Source organism: Haliotis asinina, chromosome 1, assembly GCF_037392515.1.
Source record: "Haliotis asinina isolate JCU_RB_2024 chromosome 1, JCU_Hal_asi_v2, whole genome shotgun sequence".
Taxonomy (NCBI): Eukaryota; Metazoa; Mollusca; class Gastropoda; order Lepetellida; family Haliotidae; genus Haliotis; species Haliotis asinina.
Window position 1 is genome coordinate 15,121,852 of NC_090280.1, and position 20,406 is coordinate 15,142,257.

Here is a 20,406-nt window from a genome sequence, read left to right on the forward strand (position 1 = left end):
GATTTTTTTCCTGCGGTTACACGCGAATTGCCAAATCAAAAGAAGAACAGTCAAACACATTGTGTCGAAGGATCCGACGTATTGTTACGGTTTGAACTTTACCGTGACAAAAAGGTGTAAGAAATCCCCTCAGAACCAGCAGAATACAATACTGAGAAGTTCGAAATTTTCAATAATTTGTATTAAACAAAAGCAAGATATAAAAGATACACAATAGACGTTTCATGTAAGTGAGTCAAATCAACAGTAATGGGTCACAATATAATGTCAACCCTTAGAAGTCTTGATATGAAAGTGAGAAACGGTTATGCAGAATGTAACACAGCGAGCGGCCAGGCAGCGATTATGTAGATCACGCGTTGATGGAGGAAGGAAGATATACTCCAGTTATCTGTGTGTATTTCCGTGTCAACAACACGGCAACTAGCCTTCATATGTACAATCAGTCATTTCCTGAAAGTTCAAGCACCACCACTAACGTGGAATGCTCTAGAACAGTAGTAGTCTCGTGTTTACCTTGTTTTCAAAGGGAGGTAACTCTATAGAACTACCTTAAAGGCCTGTCGATAAAATACTTATACCACTGAACTTCTTTCATACGGAATGTGAGCCATTATAATTATTATTCAAAACAATAAACACTGTGGCCCAAATAATTATTATTACTTAATTAATAATACAATATACAAAAATACACTCTCGTAACACTATATACTTCGAGCTATCCAGTGTTCGATCGGGATCGGGTGTCCAGGCACTCCGACCTGGTTGCCACAAGTTCTCGTATCCGAGTTACGAGGATTGAGACTCATGCTGTTATTCATTGGATTGTCTGGTCCAGATTATTCACAAACCGCCATATAGCTGGAATACTGAGTGCGGCGTAAAAGTAATCTCACTCACGCCAGTGTTCGACATAAACCGCTAGATGGTGACAAAGAATGTATTACTTCAGTACAACCATAAGTTCGATACACCGGTGTTGGACTGTTTAGCACAGGATGAAAGTCAATGGTAACTCATGGAGATTCAACTGTTTCGTGATCAAAACGTGTTATCAGACCGGCTTAACGTCTGTAGCAACTGCATGCTTAATACAGATTGATATGCACAGTGTCTCACACCCGGGGTCTTTACTCAAAGAAGGAGCCTATTTCTGAACAGTGATGTCACTCTGCGCATACAATCTGCGCTTATAACCTCAGCCAGTCTTTATGTTATCAGTGCACACAACCAATCCCCCACAACCACAGAGTGTTGTGTCTGTTGTTACACTTCTCCAGCTATGAAGAGGACATCCCTGCCCCTGTTGGTCTCGATCTGCCTAACAGCCTTAGGTAAATCTTCTACGTACTCACAGAAAACATAATACTGATTTTGTTCGTATTTTTCGCACTATCGTTTTATGACAATAAGACAACCACTTCTTTTCACACAGAAGGGCAACGGGTATTGGTGCTTAAATCGGATATATATGACCCATAGACGTGGAACCTTTGTAACTGTAACCCAAAATGAGGTTACGGTAGTTTTTATTTTGTTTTTATATTATAACAAAAATAAAAGAAAACACAGTATTTATTCGTTGGTGTGTGTGTATGTTTCATAATTGTTTTCTCATTTCTTGCAATCCAGAATTAACTTGTGTTGTTTCTGGAATCAAAGTAGCAAATCGATTTAGATTTTGACCTTTCATAGTTTCAGTATTTTGGGTTTAATCCGCAAACGAGCTGATTTTCCTTTGTGTGCAAATAGCATAGCGGCCGAGTGATCATTTATTTCGTATAGTCGTATAGTTGGCTACGAGACCAACAGTACAATATGTGTAAAACATCTATATGCGCCATACAGGCAATATACATCTTGTTGCCTGAATAAATATGATAAAAGATATTTTTGTTTTGATCGAAGTACAAGCACACAATTCCAAGAAAGATACAACTAACTGAAAATCGTTCCTCATATGACGTCACTGTAAGGCTCTGGCGACAGGGTTACGTAACCTGTCTGTGGTTTCGTTGGCGGGCGAGAGTGAAGTAGACGGCTTTTTGGTAACTTTTAATTTTAAGACTGGTGTTCCGTTCTTGACTAACCACAAGTAAGAGCACACAAATATGACTTTATTCGTTCTTTAACGGCCTATTCGAATCACGGGCTCTCAACAATTAAAGAAATATTTAAACATGAGGGTTATTACGGCTGTATTCAGGTAAAATATGTTCCACAAATATTATTGTTAGCGGATATACTCATGTAAGTACAAACCGCAGTTTCATAATTTTTGGAGTATCTATGAGAATTAACATTGAAATCATGTACATTGCAATGCAGTTTTTGTCAAACATTTCCGCATATCTTTTGAACTAATAGTTACAAGATATTTTCCAAGAAAATAGTCTGGCTTTATGGTTGAATCAAGAGACAAATATTTGGCTAAGTATTCTTGACAATAATACACAGCCGAAACCTGGCCGTCTGTCTGCCATACGTTTTTGTGAATTAGGCCGTGAATATTGTAAGCCCGATCAAACAGTTCTTAAGCAGTTATCTGTCTGACGCACTGAAATTTCAGTTTTCACTGTGTCTCGAAGGTTGTGAGACGTGGACGCCTAACGGTGCTCCACACAAAGGTGAAAATTGTTGTGCAACCTTGTGGATATTTTATGTCCACTGAATCCGAGCATAGACCTCCATTTCGACTAATGGACATTTTCCCTTTTCTGTTTCATTTCTCGGTAAAACTTGTAGAAGTGGAATGTCACACGTTTACTCACGGCAGTCATGTGACCTGCAATTGTAATCAAGCAATTCCATTGTTTTAAATAGCTGAGATATAAACATAATGAACAATATTACCCAGCATAGATGTAACGAAATATTTACCACAACATTTATCTACCGGTTGGTGGTAGCTGTCACCTGTTTAGAAAAATATACTTTTGTGATTTGTTAATCTCTTTTCTGTAGCAGTTGGTGACAAGAAAGCTGGTTGATAAATTTCAATAAAGTCTCCTTCACATTGTAGCCTGTCCGCGTTGCCGTGGTGGAAAGCTCTTGTGACGTGGCTGATATTAACACATGGTGTTCTTATTGTAAATGATGCCATTTTGTCAAACCGGCAACCAGGAAGTGAAGAAACCCCTTTGTTTATTTGACATGTCGATTCAATACTGACTAGATAAGCTAGGGAGAACCCACTTAATATCAAGCTTTGACAGGCACTTCTCTGACCTCCATATTTGGAGCCCATCAGTTGTGAAGCTCATGTCTAGTGTTCTCCGTCGTGGCATTGAAGGAATACAGCTGAACGCACCGTAAAACTATACTCACTTACTGGTAACGCCGCCGCTGGTATTACTATCGTGTTCGGACATTGCCTCATTTTGCCACCATTAATACTGCAGAAGATTATTCCACATCTGAGTCGCCAAAAGTCTTTTCGTTTTACCAGAGACGATTCTATGGTTAGTTAGGCAAACAATACACAAGAGTGAGTGAGTTCAGTTTTGTTCCGCACTCCGAAATATTCCTGTTATATGGCGCTGGTCTGTAAACAATAGAGTCTGGACGAGACAATCCAGTGATCAACAGCATGAGCATCGGTGTGCGCAATTGGATACTGATGACGTGTCAACCAAGTCAACGAGCTCGACCACCCGATCCCGTTAGTCGTCCTTAAGACAATCATAATCAGAGTTTTTGTCAAGCATGGGTTGCTGATGACATATTCCTTTCGTTTGTTCCAGGTGTGGTGTCTGTCCAGTCGCTTTGTCCAGGTAAGTAGAGTTACATTTGTCATGACGCAGGGAGAGACTTGCGCTATGAGTGAATGAGTGGATGCAATGAGTTTATCACCGGTTTGAGTGAATGAGTGGGTACAATGAGTTTAAAAGCGCTCTGAGTGAATGAGTGGATGCATTGAGTTTAACACCGCTTTGAGTGAATAAGTATAAAATGCTCTCTTGACTTAGCGGAATAAGCTCAAGAGACCAGTCTCTCCTTGAACTACCACAAACTAGAACTAAGTCATAGGGTGACAGATCTTTCTCAAGAGCAGGATCCTTCCTGTGGAAAGATTTATCATCCATCATCCGTTCCGAAATTGAACTATCAAATTTTAAAAGTGGTCTCAAGACGCACCTATCCACCTCTGGACAGATAAAGTGTACTCAGATAGCGCCTTTGAGCAATTACGTTGATGAAAAACACAACAAATGCATGTTTATTGTATCCACCTTGCCATATGTGACCACAATGTACGTCCAAGTGTAAGAAACCACGATGAAGCGCCTGAAAAATCGCAGTCCAACTGTTTTGGTCGATGTTTTGATAAAGGTCTCTGATTGTTTTGCCCAGTCTCAACTATTAATAAACCATATGTTAAAGTTATAGCTGGAGTATAACTCAGTCTCTGACGGGTAATTTAGTTTGCACTTGTTATTTCCACAGTCACAGACCAGAACGTGCGTCTGTTTAACGATGGCGGACCGGCTGGTATCGGAATTCTGGAGGTGAAGGACGCCGCCACTCGTTCGTGGGGGTCTGTCTGCTCTGACAATTTTGATGTGGAGGCAGCAAGGGTCGTGTGCAGAATGCTGTGTTTCAAGTAAGTATTGCCATCCTGGAGGACACTGTCTCCCTCGCCGTACCCTTGTATGATATGGGGATGAACCGTGCTCAACTCGTATTGGATGACCGTGTGTTTCGCTTAAGCTTTGTGTCCTCTCCTCACGCCATTCACGAAAGTCGGAGTTCGACATATCCCTCTGTTCGTTCGACACACGCTCTCTCTTCACCTGTAGGAATAAAATGTTCTTGCGTTTTCAATGCCGGTCTTTTTGCGATGTTTTCCTTCGTTAACGCGAGTACGCTCACAACATAGTTTTGTGGTTCTCATATAAGATAAAAAGAACAGAGAGTTTATGTAAGCACATGGCGTAGATGTGTTCAGCCATTAGCCTGGGACACAGATATGAAGTGTAGATGAAAGAGTACGTAGACTAATTGTATTCTCGATGTCGACTGTTTCATTGTGAAGGAATCTCTACCAGTCATATCTAAAATTTCACATATGTGGGTGGAGTGTTTAACGAGATATTAGTCATCACATCACATTGGGGTGTAATATTTCTCACACAACTGCAGAAAATGGAAATCGACCAGTCATTTGGATAAACAGGTATGCCCTTAGTGTGTATCACGGAAAGCATGTTCAGTATAGTACTGACTTCCCGCCATTATCAACAGTCCCGTATTTCGACTGCTTAATTTATATTTAGGCGAGGGCTGGTTTAGAAATGAAGAGTATTGCTACATAACTATTACACTGGTTTACGAGTATTGCTACATAGCTATCACACTGGATTACGAGTATCACTACATAAATATCACACTTGTTTACGAGTATCACTACATAAATATCACAGTGGTTTACGAGTATCACTACTTAACCATCACACTGGTTTACGAGTATTGCTACATAACTATCACACTGGTTGACGGGCATCACTACTTAACAATCACACTGGTTTAGGAGTATTGCTACCTAACAATCACACTGGTTGACGAGTATTGCTACATAACTATCACACTGGTTGACAAGTATTGCTACATAACTATCACACTGGTTGACGAGTATTGCTACATGACTATCACACTGGTTGACGAGTATTGCTACCTAACTATCACACTGGTTGAGAAGTATCGCTACATAACTATCACACTGGTTGAGAAGTATTGCTACCTAACTATCACACTGGTTGACGAGTATTGCTACATAACTATCACACTGGTTGAGAAGTATCACTACCTAACTATCACACTGGTTGAGAAGTATCGCTACATAACTATCACACTGGTTGACGAGTATTGCTACATAACTATCACACTGGTTGACGAGTATTGGTACATAACTATCACACTGGTTGACGAGTATTGGTACATAAGTATCACATTGGTTGACGAGTATTGCTACCTAACAATCACACTGGTTGACGAGTATTGCTACATAACTATCACACTGGGTGACGAGTATTGCTACATAACTATCACACTGGTTGAGAAGTATCGCTACATAACTATCACACTGGTTGAGAAGTATTGCTACCTAACTATCACACTGGTTGACGAGTATTGCTACATAACTATCACACTGGTTGAGAAGTATCGCTACCTAACTATCAGACTGGTTGAGAAGTATCGCTACATAACTATCACACTGGTTGAGAAGTATTGCTACCTAACTATCACACTGGTTGACGAGTATTGCTACAAAACTATCACACTGGTTGACGAGTATCGCTACCTAACTATCACACTGGTTGAGAAGTATTGCTACATAACTATCACACTGGTTTAGGAGTATCACTACCTAACTATCACACTGGTTGTCGAGTAACACTACCTAACTATCACACTGGCTGAGAAGTATTGCTACCTAACTATCACACTGGTTGACGAGTATTGCTACCTAACAATCACACTGGTTGACGAGTATCGCTACATAACTATCACAGTGGTTTAGGAGTATCACTACCTAACTATCACACTGGTTGACGAGTATTGCTACATAACTATCACAATGGTTGATGAGTAGTGCTACCTAACTATCACACTGGTTGACGAGTATTGCTACATAACTATCACAGTGGTTTACGAGTATCACTACATAACTATCACAGTGGTTTAGGAGTATCACTACCTAACTATCACATTGGTTTACGAGTATCGCTACATAACTATCACAGTGGTTTAGGAGTATCACTACCTAACCATCACACTGGTTTATGGGTATTGCCACCTAACCATCAAACTGGTTGACGAGTATTGCTACATCACTATGACACTGTTTGCAGTGACACATATGCCACTCCCATGATGTTACAACACCGAACGCTGCGCCCACGGTTTAGAGTTATGCACAGACCGTTCTGTCACGGAGGAGAATTGAACCTACTGACTGACTGCCAGCACTCCAACTGGGGCGACGTCGATGGCTGCACTGACGCCGTGTACATGACGTGTCTTGAAGACAGCCCCTGTCACCCTGAACACTGCGTGTCTGAACGTGAGTATAAGAACTCCTGTGATCTTGGACACTGTGTGTCTCAACGTGAGTATATTTACCCTGTCACCCTGAACACGGTGTGTCTCAACGTGAGTATATTTACCCTGTCACCCTGAACACTGGGTGTCTCAACGTGAGTATATGTACCCTGTCACCCTGAACACTGGGTGTCACAACGTGAGTATATGTACCCTGTCACCCTGAACACTGTGTGTCTCAACGTGAGTACATGTACCCTGTCACCCTGAACACTGGGTGTCTCAACGTGAGTATTTGTGTTACAGTCAGATTGTGAAATGAGTCATTTCGTGAAATAACTTAACATTTCAGTCATTTCGTGAAATGACTAAGAGGGTCAGCCATTTCGCGTCATTTTTTTGTGACAACAATCAATATACCTCAGTCATTTCATGAAATTATAAATGACTGAAGTATACTGATTGTTGTTACACACAATAACCCGAAATGGCTGACCCTCTTAGTTTTTTCACGAAATGACTGAAATGTTTAGTCATTTCATAAACTGACTGTAAGATATGCATCATGTCAACTTCAACACTGTGTTTCAATGTAAGTATATGTACCCTGTCACCCAAAGCGCTGTGTCTGAACGTGAGCATATGCACCCTGTCATCTTTAACACTGTGTCTGAAAGTGAGTATAATAACAATAAACTAAAACTTACAGATCCTGTGTGTGTAATGCCTGTCGACCAGATATACAAATGTAACTGTCACAACCTCATTGTAGGTGATATGTGTACTTTTCTTTAATTCTTGAAGAAGTAAAGTGTGGTTTAGTGAGATATTGTTTCCACAGCTGATGCCCCGGACATCTCGTGCAACAACACGTACATGAGAGTGGATTTCAGCAAGGTGAACGACAAGGATCTCACACCAGCCCACATCTCTCTGATGGCTCATGGCTGCCCCATCAACACTTACAATTACGACCCTGGGTCTGGAGACGAAGTTGTGTCGGCTGTCATCGCCTTAGATACATGTGGTGTCAAGACGTCGGTAGGCGAATCCAGTCTCCCGTGTGGCAATTTAGTTTGCTGATACAGTTTATCCCTAATGATAAATATTGAGTTGGATATTTTTAAAACGTACACTCACTGCGCTACAATAGTATCAGAAGATGACATACGCCAGAAAATACATTGTGGTTTGACGAGTTTGTGAGAGGTGCTCTTAAAGAGATTGGTTTTCTACCAAGATTGAGAACTTGCGAAATTCTGAAAGTTTACTATTGAAACATAGGGAACTCGACACGAACAGCATGTCGGAAAGGGCACGCAAAATGAAGCTAAGAGGATCTAGGGGACTGCTAAGAGGAGCTGTTTCTGGGATCGAAACGTTATGGTTGTGGTATATTCTGTCAGATCAGTGACATTAGTGAGACAAGGTGTCTCTGCAGATGAGTTTAACGTCAGTACGAAATGTAATAGAAAGCCAATGTACGGATTTGAGAATAGGAGTTATGTCGTTTACTTCAAAACATGGTATACGTGTGGCTGAAATGCATTTTTCCTTCACCGAATGAAGCTTGTTGTGCCAGAAAATCCACAAGGAATGCCCAAATAATTTTGTAAAGTCTACTATAAATGTATTCACTTTTAGGGAAATGAGACACATCTGCTCTATGAGACCAAGCTGATTCACAGTCCAGTGAGTGACAGCGATGGTATAACACGGAGAGGTGCATATGTCGTGGATGCCATGTGCGCCTTCGAAAGAGAACGAGAGGTTAACATTGGCGCTGAAATTGTCACTCAAACAATTGGCATTGTTGGCAAGGGGGAGTTTCGTTTCAAGATGTACCTGTGGAAATCAGACCATTTCTTCGAGCGATATAGCACTCCAGTTAGCCTCCACGTTAACGACTGCTTGAACGTCACTGTGGACCTTATCACTGAGAACCGCGATCTAAAAGTGGTGGTGCCAGACTGCTGGGTTGTTCCAGAACCGAACACTCCCCCTTCGCATTCAGCTAATTTAATCAGGAACAGGTACGTCTCCTATTGGTTATTAGAACATATAAATTTGGAGGTATTCAGTTGGGGTGTTTTGCTGATTTTGCTGGAGCTTAATGTGCTAGAGTGAGCAGCAGTATTTTGGTTTGATGTATGGAAGTTTATAGTGACTTGTGGTGGCATGTGCTTTAATACGGTACACAGTATGGTTCGTGGTGCACCTGCGAGTGCTGAATTCTACTGTAGAATGATGGTTTGTTGCGGAGAGTATTCAGGTATGATGGAGCGAACTTATATTTGCTGGTATGTGCTCATCTGTGCTTGGCGCGTTGTGGATTGTGCCAGAAAGTGCTGGACTAAGTGAGTGTATACTCGAGTGTACCTATGTGTGTAGGCGCATGCTGGTGTGAGCTGGAGTTATCTGGTGTAAGCTGATGTGTGCTGGTGTCTACTTGTGTGTGCTGGTGTCAGCTGGTTGAAAGCTGTTGTGTGCTGGTGTTTGTTAGTGTGAGCTGAAGGTTGCTGGTCTGCGCCAGTGCGAGCTGGATCTAGCCGGAGTTTGCTGGTGTGAGCTGGTGCGTGCTGATGTGTGCTGGTGTGTGCTGGTGTGAGCTGATTTAGCTGGAGCTGGTTGGTGTGTGTTGGTGTCGACTGCTGTGAACTGGAATTAGGTAGAGTTGGCTGGTCTGTGCTGGTGTAATCTGTAGCTAGCCGGAGTTAGCAGTTGTAACCTGGTGTGAACTTGTGTGTGTTGGTGTGGTCTGGAGCTTGCTGGTGTGAGCTTGCGTGTGGTGGAGGTAGTTACTGTGAGCTTGGGGTAGCTGGAGTTACCTGGGAGTGTTTGATTGTGTAGGTATGTGCCAGTAATACTGGCGCGCGCCCATCATTTATTATGAAGTGACATCATAGTACTTCCAAGCGGTGTGGCAGATTCACATAGTACTTCCAAGCGGTGTGAAAATCGCAGGTCCACTGTATAGACACGTCATGCCAATATTGTAGAACAAAGCTGTGTACACTTCTAGATTCGTGATGACTTAGGGGTAGAATTTTTCCTCAGCCACCCATGCTTGTATTTAGAAACGACTAACCGGATCGATTTTAAATTTTGAAAGAAATATTTGCAAAACAAATGACGCTATTTATACGCTCCCGTAGGTGAACCATTAGACACGCACAGAAGTGCAGTGCTGTCATCCACCTTTTTCCACAGATTGTCTCCACTCTTGTTCCAGGACAATTGAGGAGAAGACTTTGGTCGGGTACCCCTTATCTCTTACAAGGTTTGGATTCAAATACAGAGTCTTCCAGTTCGGAGTCATCAACAAGGTAATAGCCTACATGTTGTTACCATTTACACGTAGGACACATAATCAAAAATATGACAATCTATACGTTAATGTGGCATCAAGGGAACACACCATTTTTAAAGAACGTGCTATCCCTTACATTTTGTACTTTACTGCCGTCTAACGCCTCAATGTTCAAGCTATATGGCAGCGCTTTGTATATATAATCTACCCTGGACCAGACAATATTGTGATCAACAGCATGAGCATCGATCTGTGCAACTGGGCATGTTATAAACCCAGCGACACTGACCACCTGATCCCTCTAGTCGCCTGATAATTACATGTTGATAATGGTACGGAAAGGTGCCATTTGTTCAAAATTATAGCTAATGTGTCTGTTACATTTTGCATTTTGTTGTGAACATTGATCAACTGAATTAAGTTTCGTTGACATTTGCCCAACGCCATAGCGTTAATTGACATGACATGACAATGCGATGTTTGACAATGATGTTCTTGCATCTGTTGTAGATAAGAATTTACTGCAGGGCGATTGCCTGTGACTGGCAGGAACGTAGTCCTACCTGCCTGAACCGATATCACTACCGTAGGAAGAGGGAGACCCATGACGACATTCTCACCACGACTGTAGTCATAAACCCAGTTGATACTGTTGACAACTGTGAGTTGATACACATATGTCTTCCCTTGTGTCTGTCCAATTTCCTTTCCCTTGTTTAAAAAGTTGATACGCTTTGAAACAATCAGTTGTTCGGTAAACTGCATCCGAGAGACACAGTAGATTTGTACTACAAACAATAAATTGGCACCATTTTGATAGTGAGCAGAGTTTGTACTATTCTCGTATTCACTGTGACGCAGTAATACAAAACGCTATAGTTATTTGTGACGACGTCTCGAAAACTGCTCACTGGGCATAAATAGTGTGACCGCCATATACATAATAAGACACGAAACACATATAAACTCTCTACAAAGTTTCGACACAGACGCAGGAGCCCAACGTAGTTACCATGTAGGTGTGTAAGGGATAGTTCAGGAGGGTTGTTGTGTTAATGCTATGGTTATTCTGTGTTCCCGGCTCCCATGGCAGCCCCGTTTCCTTGAAACATCGTGCCCCGTGGGATTTTGACGATTTTGTTATCTAAGGTCAAGTTTTCTCACGGTCTCCCACAATATCAATGATGGGCCATAGCGAAAACGGGTTGCCCGGAAGCTGAAAGGTGTACTACGGCTCGGTCCGAAGTCCACTACAGATGAAATTACGTGTCCTCCCGACCTGTCGCGTTGTGATGACTTCCCTCACGTTTCTCACGGTTTGATCAGGGTTCTGACACGTCTGGGGCGTTCTATCAGACTTTCTACGGATGAACCATTGCTTGTCGTGAGAACCGTGACAAAACGGGCAGCAAGGGTTTAAACAGTCGTGACAAAACGCCATGTAGACGTGGACGAACGTTACAAAACCTGAAAGGACCATTGATATGGCGATACATATGCTTCTCAATACGAACCGTCTACAAGTTCTGCTACGATCTATTTCGAGCTGTCACGTTTTGTTGTCCAATGTAGGTCATAATGGACAATTGTGCACAGTTGTGTTGATCGTAGTGCACTATGATAACGTGGCACTGCGATAAAAGTATGGCTTACTAGGTTAATCACAACTGTCCAGTAGAACTACGTTCATGGCCGCAAGCTGTGACCGCGTCTTAGTGTCTTGGCGGTGAAGCTTCAGGTAGGGGTGTGAGAACGGAGATGGGGTGGCGATGGGGGTGATAAGATGTAGACATGTATGGGTGGGTGTAGATGAACCTTTTGATTCTTGAATTTGTGTTCTGTTAGAGGTTTCATATTACCTTGTCATATATCTATATTCACTTCAGACAAACATCCGTCGTTCGATTTTTCAACAAATCTCTTTTCACGCTGTACAGGACACCATATGAATACAGACCGTTGCCGGATTCGATTTGTCTACAGTTAAAAGTTTATGCAATCTTTAAATAATGGGAGTCAATGACATACGTAAATCATATCTGGTCGCATCCTCATTTTACTGACACTTTATGAAACGTTTGTCTTATGAATTTATCACTGATGCCCCTCAAGATCCGATACGTCACGGAGTCTCAGCTGTCCGAAAGAAGAGTAAGCGTCCAAGTGAAGAAAAGAGCAGTCTTCACAGAAGCCAGACAGAAACCTCACCAGCTTTACCATTATATGATCTGACCCCCACACCAGCACCCATCAAAACGGCAGGTACACGCGATGAGCACATATCTCCTCCGACCAAACCAGTGATGCACTTGGCACTTTGGAAAACAGCTGACCTGATCTCAGACCTCGGACCCCGTCCCAACCTATATCGGAATCAGACGGTCTACATGACCTTGGAAACAGAACCAAGTATGTCGGAGTTGGACCAGAATATTCATATTACAACATGCCGGATGCACCCTTGGAACGATGACAAACTATCTGTTGAGCTTCTAAGAAACGGGTACGTGTCAGTAGGCTGTGGAGTAGGGCAGTTGCAAATTTTTTAATATCCTGAAAATAAATCCTCTGTGCTTGTGCTCATAGCCTATTCGTGATTTTTAATTGCCTTGTGAGGTCCTTGTGGATATGTGTCCTAATAATGTAGGCCCTCTTGGCATCTGTCATTGTTCTAATAAGTCCATTATTGTCAGTATTGAAAATCGCGGAACCATACATACAAGACTACTATTGTCAGCCGTATCCACCACGGATCTACACGCTTATCACAATAAGACTGTTGTCATTGTGAGTCACCATTGATCTGAAATTAAGTTAAACATGTCAAAGTAGGCGCTGACTTGAAACTGTCCTTCAGTTATAGCCGTCACTGTTTTGCAACCATGGAACAGATAGTGTCAATAGAAGGTTAAGGTTGTCAGTGTAGAGGCACGTTACACTCTTGCCTATATGTATATCTATGTCTGTTTTTCAGCGTTCCCAGCGAGGATACGCTCACCATGAGGAGACGCAAGGACCGCATTGTGCTGGAATTCAAGACACCGCCCCAACTACAGGTTTCCTTCGTAAGGATTGACCTATATACACGTGCTCTGTATATGAACTACCCACCGAGTATAGCAGTTCTTTGCTGTTCATACAGAAGTAGAATGGCATTGTCTGTCGTGTATAACTCGTCCTGCAGCTGGTTATCAATATTGTGAAATAACTGTTTAACAGTAATCAATGTTCAGTGTCGGTGTATTGTATTTGGTGTTTCACGTGCCTTCCCTCCTTCCCCGGTCACCCTTGTCCACGTTAGAAACGATCCCTGCTCTATCCACTAAGTGCCTGAAGTTTACTTTGCACTTATACATCCATAAGAATATCGCTTAGAACCAGAAACCGACGGGCCTGAGTTCTTATCCCGTATTCGACCTGATTTAATCTTATTGAATCACATCGTGCTCACTGATTGCTCGAACATGGGGACTTCACGGGATCTGCACTACGTCTGCATTTCCTCTCTCACACACTATTATATCACTAATACTGTTCACATAATACCAATACTCACTTACCTGTTTCATTCACGCCTCCCTGGTACAGTTCGTCATCTCCTGCAAGGCCCACACATGCTACCAGGATCGTCCCATGGTATGTTCAGAGGACACGGAAGCTACGACAACAGTCATCTCAGCTGTCGACCGTACGTACTCTTCAACAGCTGTAAATCTTATACCCACGAATATCAGCAATGTCAATTATAACCTTCTTTGAACCAAATGCTGTAGGAATGATATTATTACGTAAGAACTGTGTGATACTAAAATCAAAATGCAGATCTGGTCTTACATTTCATAAGATACCATTGCAACCTTTTACAGATCCTCTGCCAAACCCAACTACACAAAGTCATGTTGCTGAGAAGCATGATATGGTCTTCGCAATACCTGCTGCAGAAGCTGACGTCTCGAAGAAGACTTCAGCAATATACAGTCCGAAGAAGGACGGGCTAAGCATCTTGCCATCAGCTGGGAAGTTAGCAAATCCAGAACCTATGCCACCAGCACGCCTAGCAGGAAATCCTCCTCCAGCTAGTGGTCTGGGTTGTCAACCCAGCGGCACACTGCTTGTACATGTGTCAGTCATACTGGTGTATGCAGTTTTCATGTAGACGTGTCTTGTCTCTTTGATGCAAACTGCACAATACAAGTTAGACAGTATCCGTGGAAAAATATGCCCTAAAATGTTCATAATTCCGCATCTTATATAGTCAGTGTAAGGAAGGATTCATGTAAGAATTTAAATAAGCTAAAACCCTAACCACCAAATCCTGTATACAACACAAATGCACAGTAATTGTTTCGCAGTTTCAGAAATAAATACAATGATTTCTCTAAAAATGTACTTAATTCTGTTGAAGATTCAGTACAATGACAAGTGAGGCTAACCGCTGATACCTTTTGACTAATTTATATAATTGCACTGAGATCTTAACAATAGGCAAGGTTAATACTCTGTTGTGCACCGTATTAATTTTGTCAAATGTGAAAGACGGGAGTAAAAGATACGAGGAATAGAACAATGTTTTGAACTGTTAAAGATAGATAATGTTCAAGTCCTCTATTTTCTTGCTGCAAATACGACCTGTTCCGACTATATATCATATTTAACTACTTGCCTTGCGAATGCAATCATATGTACAGTACTGTGTACATATTTACTTAACTGAATGAGGAGTAGAGGTGGCCAGTGAGACTACCTCCAATGTGTTGTACTTCGATCTCAGCTTAAGGATTTGGAGTGACAGAGAACTCTCGCTTTGACTGGAGAGATAAATCGACTGACGGACTGACGGACTGACGGATTGTTTGATTGATTGATTGATTGATTGAGTGAGTGATTGAGTGATTGACTGATTGATCAAGAGCCCACCTGTTACAAATCCGTACAATGGCCACAGTAAAACCGTTCACAGTATTATATGTTTTCGTGCAATTTTCCTGTTATTGTTTCATGTTTATAACTTTGATTTGATTGTGTTTATGTACGGCTGATATAACCTGATAGTAGTACTTTCTACTGAAGTACCGGGCAAAAGAAAGCACATATTTGAAACAACAATGTGTCCGAATCTGTATTTATCTAATGACAACGTTATTTGGCTGAAAGCACTCTCTCCAGTAACAGCGGTTTGTGTCTGTGTTGGCCTTCTCCTGTACAACAGTTCACTTTGTTACCTAAGTTATTGTCTCATTTTTTAAAATTCGTGGCAGAAAGTGTGATTTTTCTGCAGTTTGTAATAATGTTGTTCCACCTTTATGTAACAACGTGTTGCAGTTGATGAAGTGTCATCATTCCTGATGGTTTGGACGTTTGCTCACAATATCAGTCACTTGCTCATGCTCTATTATTTACAAAACTACTAAATGTGAAGGTCAACAGATACAACTGGAACATAAATAATGTATTACTTTCACCAAGAGAGTTTGAAACCACATAACAAGAAAACGTTGTAATGTTCCAAAGGTATCAGCTTGAGCTGTCAGCGAATCAAACCGAAATTCATAAAAGAAAAAAAAAACAACAGAAAAATAACACGACGTCAGAGATGAGTGAGTGGTTGAAGATTTTAAGTAACATCAGCAAAACATGTATTTCAGCCATAACGTGACCGCCAGGGAGATGAACTGGCTAAAGCAGAATACAAACACATATATACCTTAGTTGAGTATACTTTTACAAAGAGAAATAGAGGCATCACATCAGCAGCATAAACTGCTTTCAAAGTAATTGATGCATGCTTACAGCATAAGAATATCATGATATAAGTTGCAATATATATTGAGCAAGTGGTGCAGGAACTTTCAATAATTACAAATTGATACTGGTTAATCTAGTTTTAAAATAAATGTTACAAGTACACGTATATACCAGGTACTTGGTATCTTTATGGTTCCTGTCAGCAAAGCTGAAACCTGCCACGGCTCATATCGAGAAACTCAAACCTTCCACCAGTGGAAGTCGCGATGACTGTGGGTTAGAGGGCCGACTCTCTGTGCTGGCGAGTAGGTGCCTGGCTCTGAATCCTACACAAAACCAATAGAATAGTAACACCCGGGATTCAGTACCATCCCCACCACCCACCCACCCACCCAGTCACAGTCACAACTCGTATTTCAGTACACCCTCTGCACGAAAGGGGGACCATGATTTAGTATGACGTCTTTTGAATGGATGATTGGCAAATCCGGGAAATGAGACTCAGCGACGTTTGAACCGACTTTGTCAGGGGCATGTAGAAGTAGACACAGTAGGGGCGGATAACCTTTGGTACATGAACAACCTCTTCATTGCTTTGGGAACGACGTTTCGGTGTAGGCTCCAATACCGTTATTATCATATTCTTAACATCGGTAATGGAACCTAAACCGAAACGTTGCCCTCTTTGCAATAGAAAAGTTGTTCAGCCATATATTTATATCTTTCTTTATTTCGGACTAGTCAAACGGTGGGGCTGCAATAAGGCTGATATAAAGACGAGATAACCTGATTCATATTAGTGCCTGTATGCAACAGATTTTAGACTGGTTTAAGCAGAATTCTCAACAACAATATTTTATAGTAACCGGGAAAATCTTGCCTGTGCTTCTCGCCTGAAAACAACTGACCATGTAAGGAGGCCAGGACCGCGTTGTCATCTTGTTGGCCTTTACAGCACGAGATACCCTGATGGATAAAGTTGTTGTTAATGAGTGAGTGAATTCAGTTCAACAACATTCCAGCAGCATCATGACGTGCGTGTGCGTGTGTGTGTGTGTGTGTGCGCGCGCGCGCGCGTGTGTGTGTGCGTGTGTGTGTGTGCGTGTGTGTGTGTGTGTGTGTGTGTGTGTGTGTGTGTGTGTGTTTTGGGGGGACACCAGAAATGGGCTTCAATATCGTTCCATGTTGAGAACTGAACCTGGGTCTCTGGAGCGACGAATGAACGCTTTGCACCAACGCCAGTATTGTGAATGACAATTGAAGACCATTGTTAACATGGATCTTCAAATGCAAGACCAGGGGCGTAGCTACTATCACAAAACAGACAATAAATAACTTTGATCATGTTGTCATGAATATATTTCATAGAAATAGAAGAGATGCAAGATTTTGTAGAAAAAAAGAGTATACGAACTAAGTGAACAAAGGCTCCTGAGTAAACCGTCACCATTGCCCTTGATGTACGTGTTTATTCGGATAATGGTGTCTAGGATATATAACAAACAATGGTAAGAATTTTTTGGACCGGGGTAATTATTCGACCAAGGAGTATTGTAAATCTATGTATCATACAATATCCACGTGGCAGGTGAGTGATCAGTTGTGACGCTGAATATGGTGATCGATCGGTTAATCCATAAAACCTTGATCGATGACCATTGTTATCAAACACGGGAGTTGTCAGTGTGTCGTATATTACCGAGGTCTCAACACCCGTCAAACACTTGTTGAGTTTGTGACATGTTGGTTTTGTTGATTTTCAAACCGAAGCTAAACAGGTAACCGGGAGTCACACAAGCCAACAAGCCATAAAACCTACAAACACAAATGTGATGCAATTAACATAGAAAATTAACTGAGTTAACACGTTAACGCAAATTCAGCACAAAGATATCACTATGATAGTTTGACTTGCTGTCGGTATAGATCTTTCGGATCAATAATCGTTAACTAAACATCATACCTTTGAGCGAAGACTGCTAAAAATGCCTGAAAGAAAAGAATATATTTCACATTACGGGTGTGAGGTGACAGTTTTGTACATTATTGAGAAACAGATACTGATCAATACTGCTTCCTATCGGCGATATATCAGATTATCGATCATTTTAGCCTGTCCTACTAAATAGAATAGCAGTTGAATGCCATGGTAACGTAACACAAGAGCAATGGTTATAGCAACCAAGACAGTAGTCACCTTTTTCTAACCTACACGTACAATACTGTAATTTCATTGGGAAATCTATTACCCTTTGCCACGGTAACCGCCAAACTCTCCGCCTAGAAGCTATATCGCCAACTATTGTATGACGTCATAATATGACGCATGCAGTGTCCGAGTTCGATTAGCTGTTTTCGAGTTATTCACCGACTTTAACTGCTTCATTTAAACCATTATATGCATTGAAACGTTTGCACACTCAACTTAATTAACCACATTTATAGCAGATTTTAGAATATGTTTCACTGATTTTAAAAATCCACTCGAGAGGCAGACGTCATTTTGTTCACATGCCATGTAGCGATTTTCCAAATAACATAAAATGATATTTTGTAAGCTTGTAACGATGCATCGAACTATCAATTGATCACGGATGTGAACCCTCCGATAGTACTTTATCATTACGTGTATGAAATAATGATCAAATGTATCCATATAGTTGCATCTACTGTCAATACTATCGATTTAGTTTGTTCTATAAATGACGGTAACTTGAAAACACGTTCTGTCCTACAGTCCTACCTCCGATTGGGATTAATGGGGTAATCTATATTTGCTGTAAGCGACAACATTCAGTAGTGATACAGGGGGATGTAGAGTTGCCCTCGTTACCAAAACGACCGCTCAAGCCGAGTGCGAATTTTGAAATCGTAAGCCTTACGGTCCCAAGTCAGCTGTATGGGACCACTTTGGTTTTTTGAAAACAGATAAAGTGGACAAGAAGCTTCAGTGTTGTCCAAAATGGTGGATTTAGGGCCGTGTATATGAATCACTATACACAATCCCCTCGCAACAGCGTTTCTCAGATTCAGCCTTTCCCATGTTGTATGAGACTGTTAGAAGTGAGGTCAGGAACGACATTCCCTGTGCTAAGAATGTTTCACTCACAACTGACGGATGGACTAGCAGACTCTTAAATTTGTACACGTAGACAGACTCTTGTTTCTAAAAAAATGGAAAGTTGGAAACTAAGTAAAGCTATTTTTTGCCTTCATCACACTATTTCAGCGATATGGGGGCGAGCAAATAATCGACTCTGGACCAGACAATCCATGAACATCGATCTGCGCACATGGGATACGATGACATGAGTCAACCAAGTCGGAGAGCCTGATCACTCGATCCTCTTAGTCGTCTTTTACGACAAACATGGGTTACTGAAGATCAGCTGTAACCCATATCTTCACGGATATCCAAGATATTTGTATAAGATAAAGATTCTATCATTTATTTCCGCTATACCATACCTCATGATAATCTAAGGTGACCTCATATGAAAGTTCAGATTCTGGCACTGTTAGGCCATAGAACATACCCACAAGGGTTATCTGTAACTGAAATGTCCTTGAGAAGCCATGGAGATTGTGATGTCTTCAGTTTGCATAACAGACCACACATTTAGATAATCAATAGAGATAGTCCTTGACGACACATGCTATTCTTCTCTGTTACCTGTTCATATACAGCGAATGAAGACTGTTTGGGTTTGCGACGGTTTGGAGGCTCATTAACACTGAGTTTGTGCCAAGGAACATTCAGCTTTCTGTTTCCTATTAGTGATAGCTGAGTTATGGTTTGAGGATGTCTCCCTTGACTGTGTTGATATGGGTGACCATACGGAGACATCATTACAGTCTACGCTACATCGCAGACATGCTTGATCAAATTGCAGTGCCTCAGTTTGCTAACCACCCACTGGCACCCAATCATGCCATTGAGACTCTCCCATAAATGCAAGGAGCACTGATCTGAACACTATCGCACACATCTGGGACACTCTTGGTCGTCGTTTGCAATCAAGGATCCCTCGTGTGCAAAATGTTAGTGGATTGGAGGCATCGTTGCGTATCTGCAGATTCACTGGAGCGGGAGGGAAAGGTGGAGACTGTCGCCCAGTCACGTGGAGTATACACGTGATACTAATGTCAAACATCTTTTCAGATTTCAAGGGGCCTATACAGACGGTGAGATCCGGCACGATGTCATCATGCTTCGTACCAGGACTATACCTATTAAATGCACTGATTTTCCACAATACAATAGAGTTGGTATTGCTCGCTTACAGGGCATACAAACTAGTAGATTG

General features: G+C 41.6%; 1 protein-coding gene across 1 annotated transcript; it reads left to right on the forward strand.

Annotated features, from left to right (window-relative positions):
* Nucleotides 1-1,098: 1,098 nt before the first annotated feature.
* On the forward strand, nt 1,099-14,739 carry LOC137287428 (uncharacterized). The gene is made up of 12 exons (XM_067819701.1): nt 1,099-1,337; nt 3,747-3,776; nt 4,450-4,606; nt 6,855-7,066; nt 7,886-8,085; nt 8,689-9,077; nt 10,277-10,370; nt 10,865-11,015; nt 12,467-12,857; nt 13,329-13,419; nt 13,943-14,042; nt 14,221-14,739. The coding sequence occupies exons 1-12, from the start codon at nt 1,286-1,288 to the stop codon at nt 14,508-14,510; spliced, it is 2,157 nt and encodes a 718-aa protein (XP_067675802.1). The 5' UTR covers nt 1,099-1,285; the 3' UTR covers nt 14,511-14,739.
* The last annotated feature ends 5,667 nt before the right edge of the window (nt 14,740-20,406 follow it).